Source organism: Symphodus melops, assembly GCF_947650265.1.
Source record: "Symphodus melops genome assembly, chromosome: 1".
Taxonomy (NCBI): domain Eukaryota; kingdom Metazoa; phylum Chordata; class Actinopteri; order Labriformes; family Labridae; genus Symphodus; species Symphodus melops.
The window spans coordinates 25,716,843-25,725,388 of NC_136691.1; the positions used below are offsets into that span (position 1 = coordinate 25,716,843).

Consider the following 8,546-nt stretch of genomic DNA (forward strand, 5'->3'; position numbering starts at 1 on the left):
CTTGTGTTTATGTTTTTGTACTGTATATTATTGTGTTTTCGTTCTAATCTTGTCTTAAATATCATCCACCTGTCAGGGACTGCAGATGATTAGCCTGCATCTGGCACATTTACATGTTTGACTTTGTTGCTCTAGTTAAATGAATGTGTATTGTCCCTTTTTAATAAAGAAATCTAAAAAAAAAAAAAAACCTGCTCAGGAAAAATAACGATGAAAAATTATCTCTGAACCTGAGAATAACTCAAAATGTCTGTTTAGTCTGACAGATCCCTGCTGAGCTCCAATCTTTAGGGAAGGTAATGAATTCAACTCCTACTTTACGTCCAAAATGTTTTTCATTGCAAATAATATTGTGGCTCCCTCTGCTGGTGGATGTCACCCCTCTTCTTTAACTCAGTGACATGCAGCTACTCTGTTCAACATCAGTAACTGAACTACAGGATGTGGTAAACATGCAAGACGTGCTCTTGACTTAGTAACTACTGAACTGTAGACAGATGTTTCCAGCTGCCTGTCAGACGATGTCCTTCATGTTGTTCGAGTCTCCTGGTTTAAAACAAGCCATTATTACACCACTGCTAAAAACGAATACTCTCCATCCACTTGTACTTCAAGACTAGAGAGAAAACTCAAAGTGGAAAAAAAGGTTTTTACCATCTGTTAAATAGTCATCTTTCAACAATCTGTTTGACACGTAGCAAACCTGAGTACACAATCTGTTAAAACTCTTCATGATCTTAGAATTAGCTCTGATAAGCACAGCATTGATCCTGGGACTTCCTGATACAGTTGACCATCGAATTCTGTTTCAGCACCTGCAGCACTGTTTAGATCTTACAGGCAGTTCTTCATTGGCTTTCAGCGACGGATCCTTCTGATTCCATTGGTCAGTTTGTATCTGATGAAGCTCCTCAAGGTCCAAAGAGAAATAAGAGAACAGAACAAATATTCACACAATTGAAGGGCTTGTTTCCATATTCCATTTAGTTCTACACACTGAAGGTTATAATGTTTTTTGATTGTTTCTTCTAACAATTTGTGGAGTAAATCCAGAATGACAGATGACATCTCCAGGTGTGTTCATTCAGCTTGTGTTTAAAGGCTGCAGCAGTTTTGTGCCCAGTATCCTCTGCACTCTTCTTTCATTCTGTGCATTTTATTGATTTTGTATTCTGACTGCAAGATTCTTATTAAGGGTTAAAGGTCTTCAGTGAACTCAACCGGGACCTGATCTGACTGTGGTCACTCTGCATCAGGATCTGCTCAACTCCTTTTCTTTACCAAAGAGACTTTAGACTCTCGACACAAAATAACAAGTAGTCTCTCTCACTCTCCATCAGTTTATTTATCACAAGGTTACACATGAGCTGTGTGAAGAACTTGCGCACACAGCGGTCTCCAAGGAAACAGAAAGAAGAGAAGATATCAGGAGAGAAGAAGGATCCTTACACTGTAACTGTTTGATATAAAGCCTTTACTTTCAAACATCATGGCTGCTCCCAACGTACTGCTTCATATGTCAGCAACAAAACATCAATGTCAACAAAGTAGAGACAGACTTCTGTTAATAGAACTGTCTGATATCCATCTATAACAGCTGTTATACATCTGTTCGTCAATGCATACTGATGAATACACATTAGTCATGTTGCTCACTTGTATCATTTTGGATCTTTTACCATTGAACAGGATTAGCATTTCTCTCCCGTGTGACTGATCATGTGTCTGGTGAGACTTCCTCTTTGGGTAAAACTTTTATTGCACTCAGAGCAGCTGAAGGGTTTCTCTCCTGTGTGCACTAACATGTGTTTGGTCAGAAACTGTTTTAGGTTAAATCTTTTACCACACTCAAGACAGTTGAAGGGTTTCTCTCCTGTGTGAACTAACTTATGTCTGGTCAGACTTCCTTTCATGTTAAATGTTTTATTGCACACAGTACATCGGTAGGATTTCTCTCCTGTGTGGTTTGAAATGTGAACCATTAGATTACCTTTTTGTGAAAATATTTTGCCACAATCAGGACAACTGAAGGGTTTCTCTCCTCTGTGAACTACCATGTGTCTGGTCAAATTTCCTTTTTGGGTAAAACTTTTACCACACTCAGAGCAGCTGAAGGGTTTTTCTCCTGAATGAACTAACATGTGTCTGGTCAGAGGCCGTTTTTTCTCAAATCCTTTACCACACTCTGAGCACCTATGTGCTCTCTTTCCAGTCTTTATTTTCTTTTTTTTAAAGTCTTTTCTTGTCTCTTGCCAATCATCACTGTCATCAGTCTCATCAGAGTCTTCAGTCTTGACCTCAGTCTCTGGTTGTAAACCTCTCTCTGGATCTGAGTCCCTCTCTGGTTCTGCTCCTCCACAGTCCTCTCCATCAGCTCCTGTTTCCATCTGTTCAGTTTGTCCGTGATGAAGCTGTGAGAACTGAGGTTTCTCTTCATCATCTTCACTCTTCACAGAGACAGGAGTGAAGGGGAACTTGGTGGTGTCAGCCTCCTCCAGTCCTTGAAGCTGACTGATCCACATTTCCTCATGTTCTTCTTTAATGTGTTGGGGCCTAGTGTCCTCCTGGTCCAGAATGTGGCTCCACTCCTGCTGCTCAGGTGGAAACTCTTCTTTACTCACCAACAGCTGCTGGACATCTGCAGGACAAAGTAAAAAAAACATTAATCTTACTGATTAAGATTTTAAGACTGATTTAATAATCTTAATAAGGCCTGTTAAATGATTTCATTTTAATGAACAAAAATCAAGTTAATTTGAATTGATTACATTTTAATGATGTTTAGAGTTCATATGTAAGGTCACATGTGTAAGATGATTTTGATTACACTACACCTCTCCTGTGTCATGTTATTTAGTTTTATTTGTGTAACTTCTTCCGGTGTTTAAATTTGCAAACGGCCCCTGTATAGAGACCAATGAAAGTCCCCAAGCATGGAGGACGGCTCTAGCTTGCTGTGATTATTACAAGGTGTCGGTTTTGTAAAAACAATGTTCCTCTGAAGAGTTTTTGGTCCCGGAAATTGAAATCTGTGAATATCATTCTCACGTTACCGTAGTCAAAAACGAGCCGTCCTCCACGCTTGGCAACTTAAGCCTAGTTTATGCTTCCGCATCGCGTCAACGCCGTAGTTACCCCTACACTGACCCTACACCATAGCCTGACGCGCACCTCCATAAAATCCTGACTACGCATCGCGTCAATGTGAACCGCAAGGACTGTGATTGGTCCGCTCAGAACATCATTTCCGGTAGTTGATTTTCTGGTCACAATGGAAATATTAAAAGGCCGTATACGGCGAATAAAATCTGCCCGTTGACATTCAAAGAATGCGAAAATGCATTTCTTCATCCAGGTTCCTCAGTGGGCAAACAAGTGTCCTAAATTTACCAGTTTTCAGCCTGGAAAGGTTTAGCTGGGATGTTATAGAAAAGTATTTACATTGAAAAATCCTCAAAATTATGTGAAGTATTATTTTGTAAACTAATCAATGTAGTGTAAATAACATGAGAAAACGTATGTGTAAAATCATTTTGGTGACACTACACCTCTCCTGTGTGAAGTTGTTGAGTTTTATTTTTGCAAATTCTTCCATGTTGTAATTTGCAGACAGTCCCTGCAGAGACCAATAAAAGTCCCCAAGAGTGGAGGACGGCTCGAAGTTCACTTTGCTGAGGTTGTAACACACACACACACACACACACACACACACACACACACACACACACACACACACACACACACACACACACACACACACACACACACACACACACACACACACACACACACACACACACACACACACACACACACACACACACACACACACACACGAGACAGATGTATGACGTCTGTATTTACACATATGAGTTTAACGCGGTGTCGCTTTGCTGCAGCTAACACTGTGACTCTGTGTTTGTCTATGGACGTTAGCTAAAGGCTCTGCTCCCTGAAACTCGTTTCCAGCAGTGGAAAGAAAACCTACCTGCTCTGTGCAGCTTGATTTCAGGTGTTAATATCACCTGCAGCAGTTTTCTTTGTCGGTGGAGCTCCTCTTCGTATCCACTTGTTGTTGTTCGTCCTGATATATCTCTGATCACCGCAGCGAGCAGCCGCCGTCTGAAGAGCTCTTTAAGATCCTGAAACCCGGACATCTGACCCCCCACACATTCAAGCCTCACCTCAACGCTACTCCGATTCACCTTACACACACTCGTGGTGTATGCGTGAAAGCAGGAAATAAACTACATCCTCTGTTTCTTCTTCTTTGGTGTTTTTTTTTTTGGCGGTCTACCAGTTTATTGGTGCATTACCTCCACCTGCGGAACTGGAGAGTGAAGCTGAAGTCTGACTAACATAATATATACACATATTGTGGGCTATATACTGTAGCGTTCTGCTCAATGAAGTTAGGAGACGTATTCAGCTTGCATGGGGGTTTATTTCACAAACATAACACAGCCTACTGAAGGCTGTAGTCAAAATGCTGTGTGCTTCCTGTCACTTTTCAAGTTTCCTACATGCATTCAGACGGAGCTCTAATGGGCTATGATGTTCACACAGAGTGGGTAGAGAGTGAGGATTGTTTATGTGAAATCAGATTTGTAAGTTTCAGTTTCAAATGCTGTCTCCAGGACAAACTGTTTTTAATTTCTTGCTCTAAATATCCAGTTAGGTCCTACATCAGTGGTTTTAAGAAGTGTTTATCGACCCCATCAGCTGATGGAGAGTCTGTTCACACATTAGCTCATCTCATTCTAATTCCAAAATGCTAGTAGTTGGTGATTTGATTTTGAACTGGCTACATACTTCTTCAGACCACTTTAAAGAAGTCAGTATCCAGAGATGGCCCTGACCTTTTATTTTGTTAATTTGTTATATTAATTAATTATATATATAATTTTGTTATAAACATGCCTTTTAAGAAGCTGAGAACAGAGTAGCGCCTCGGTTCTCACATGTTGAGTCATCGGGGAAAAGCTACTGTCGCGTCTGGACAATGACCCTTTTTTAGAGTTAGCTTCTCTTTTCGATGGGAGGAGCTGCTGCTGCGTCTGGACGGTGGCTTCCTTTTATTTATTTTTTAGCTTTCCCTTTTTGCGCTCCCCACTTTAATTGTTTTTTTGGGCTGAGTGTGGATCTCGTCAGGTTTGCTCTACTGGACTATAGTTTCGACGTGGTTTGGCGAGAGTATATAGTACGCTTTGAGACTCGCTACTTTCCCATTGGTCAGATGATGGGAGAAGGAATGTTTACCTCTCCTACCGGAGGACTGAACCCCTCAGGCTCTCACCCTGCGGTCTCTGGTTCTATCGGCGGGGTTCATATCCTTCGTCTATGCTTCCCTCTCTGGCTTGTGGAAGATCTGGGGAGAACGTTCTTACCTTGAGGACCCCTATTGTTTCTCCAGAGTGGCTCTCGTGGGTGAAGAAACAAATAAAATAATTCTATTTGGTGTGAATCTTACAATGGAAGACCCCCTTTTGTTTTTTTATTAATACACAACAAATAATAAATCCAACAATTGGTAATAAGTAAAATAAATCCCTCCTTGTTGTAGGCAAATATATATAAAGAACTGCTATCTCCTGTAAATGAGAAAAATCTCCGCTATATAGTATGAAAAAGTCCTGGAGGTCCAGGGTCGGCTGCTCGGCTGCTCGACTACTCGACTCGTTCCGTTCTCAAAACTTTGAATTTCATGTCTATTTATATGCTGTTGCAAGCGTTAGTACATGTGAATCATATAAATCTGCATAAAGCCACTGCAAAGGACCAATAAATCTGCTGCATAGGGAGGGGTAATACACGTGCATCAAATTAACTTGCATAAGATTTCTTGTGAAATACAAAAATAACTTGCATATGGGTACTACAAAGGTCATAAGTTTCCACCCTTCTCAAAACACAACATAACACTGGGTGGTTGCCATGGACACGAGCAAAAAGCATGCACAGAGATATATTTCATTTAACACTTCTTTCAAAATGAGACAAGACAAAATTTTGTGTTTTTTTCCACTTATTTTTCTTAGCAGGCCAGAAGACAGGTGACAGTTTCTCAGCAGGCTAGATGACCGCTCATTTTGAGATCTCTCAACACACATGACCTCTTATCTTTGCTCAAAGAGAGAAATAGTGCCTGGTCCAGTGCTAGGCACTCAGGCTTTGCTTTAGACAACTTCTAAATAAATGTATTACAGCTGTGCGAAAAGCTAAATGACATTTTTACTTGGATCTAATCACTGAATCCTACTCAAACCCGGCTAATTGTTGGAATGCAGTCAATTCAATCAAAAACAAAACCTCTAATTCACCATCTACACATATTAAAGTTCATGACTGTGTGATCTCTGATCAGAATGAAATTCGCTTTGCTCTCAATAAACACTTCATTGTTCTATAGGCAGTACACTGGATCCCTTCCTGTTGATGATGATTGTGTGAGTGCCATGGGACAGTCCTCTCAGTTCTTCTCTTGTCCCATTGCATGCAGTGATGTTCTTGTTTCTCTGCCACCCGTACATCAATGATTCTCTATAGGCATGGATAAATTGGATTCTTATGTTCTAAAATTAGCTGCTCCAATTATCAGTAAATCATTAACAAATATTCTTAATCTTTCAATTTCAACAAGTTTCTTATTGTTAGGAAATCTGCCCATGTCATTCCTTTACTTAAAGAGGGTTCGAGAGATGACTAAAGGCCAGTTCACACGGCAGGATTTTAAAATTGTCAGCCTATTTCCCAAACTTGAGAGAGCACACACATGGCGATAAATAATCTGAGGTTTTACAGTTTCGGTCGTACAGTGTGTGGTGTGCAGCCACACGGCAACATCAACACACCACACATGAACCGATTTCACTCGTGAACGTCCCCCGATCAGACGGAAAATCTCACAAAACCTCTCGAGATCAGACGTGATTCCAGAGTTAAAACACGTTTTAAAAAGAGGCGTCGGTCAAAGGAGAGGAGACAACGGGAGCATGAGCTGTACTTGCTACATGTTGATATGGAGGTGAGTTGTTGTTGTTTTGCAACCAGTGTTTTCGCTACTACGTCACCTCGCTTTCTGATTGGCTGTGCGTCACATTCAACAGGCTCGTGCTCGTTTCCCCTCGGGGGGGAAACACCACAAATGATGAGAGATCGGGCCAAAACAATCCAACATGTTGATTATCCCCGATTTGAGATCGGAGCGGTCCCGACATTCCTCCGACCAGACGAGAGCGGTCTGAACACACCACACACGGCAGGATGATCTTATAAGATTATTTTACGATGATCGGGGCGTCCTTAAGATTATCGGAAGGTGAGAATCGGGGCCAAAATCGGCGCAATTATCCTGCCGTGTGAACCAGGCTTTAGATAATTTCCGCCCAATCTTCAAACTAACTTGTTTAACAAATGTCCTGGAATCTCTGGTAAATAATCAATTCAGACTTTTTCTCTCAACCCGGGCGGGAGAACCCCGCACGGGTCCCGAACCACACTCTCCCGTTCCTTGAACCTTTCAAAATAAGAGCTGCCGATGTAGGCTATACACTGCTTCAAATAACATAATAAAATAGCTTACATACCTCCCCTTCTCCGAAAAGAAATGTCCTCGTTTCACAAAATTGAGAGCATAAATTCAAGAAACATGTACAAAAGCAGAAACCTGCCACTAGAACACAATTATCACAGCAAATAACTGAGGTTCTTCAGGCCCCCAGTCCTCATATGTTGACCCCTCCTCCAGCAGTGAGGGAGCATGGATGGGAGAAGCTGAGATGCTATCTGAAGAATCAGCAGGCAATGGCAGTGTGTAGGGTCTCAGCCTGTCAGCCAGAGAAGTCACAAAGTCGGCAAGAGGAAAAAAACATGTCCCGATGCACCACTTGAGACGGCACCATAACATCCCGGAACATGTGCCTCCCGTCCATGGCACAAAACAACAACACAAAGAAAAAAACAAGGTGTGTAGTTGGTGGAGGATACAGGTGAGGTCCTCAGGCGAGACGCGGCACGGACTCGTGCACCATCCTCACTGTACAAGCTAGGCTAAGCTCGTGTTAGCAGTGGCTAACATCGACTAACTATCTGAAACTTTAACAAACTTACCTTACGGCGGGTCCTCAAAGCAGGAAAAGCATCCCACTGCTGCCACCCCCCCTCTGAAAATGTCATGGCGGATGCTCTCTCCAGATCGTAGGTAAATCAAACATTTTTGGGGGAAAATTTTTGATTTTTTGGGGGTGGGGAGGTGCTATGGTCCTGTGTCTGCATCTGTTCCTCCTCCTGTCTGTGTGAGAGTGGGCGTGGCTGGGTTTAGGATGTGTCAGGTGGGAGGAGAAGGCGGCTGCTGACTGGAGGAGAGGAGTGGACTCTGATTGGAGGAGCTGAATAAAAGACAGTTGTTTCATCCTGTTCCCCCCCTCTCTGCTCTTGCCACTTCCAACTCGGCCAGCCACTTGGAAAGATGTTGATGTATTGTGAATCTGTTATTTTTTTCTCTTAACCACAGCCCGAGAGAAGCCCTAATTTTATTTAAAGATTTT

The 8,546-nt window shown here is 42.0% G+C and overlaps 1 protein-coding gene across 1 annotated transcript; it reads right to left on the reverse strand.

Annotated features, from left to right (window-relative positions):
• Nucleotides 1–514: 514 nt before the first annotated feature.
• LOC306838910 (uncharacterized protein) lies at nucleotides 515–4,287 on the reverse strand (the record flags this gene model as incomplete). Its single annotated transcript, XM_079367328.1, has 3 exons — nucleotides 3,989–4,287; nucleotides 2,264–2,638; nucleotides 515–546 (listed from the first exon to the last, which is right to left on the reverse strand). The coding sequence occupies exons 1-3, from the start codon at nucleotides 4,155–4,157 to the stop codon at nucleotides 515–517; spliced, it is 576 nt and encodes a 191-aa protein (XP_079223454.1). The 5' UTR covers nucleotides 4,158–4,287.
• Between the last annotated feature and the right edge of the window lie 4,259 nt (nucleotides 4,288–8,546).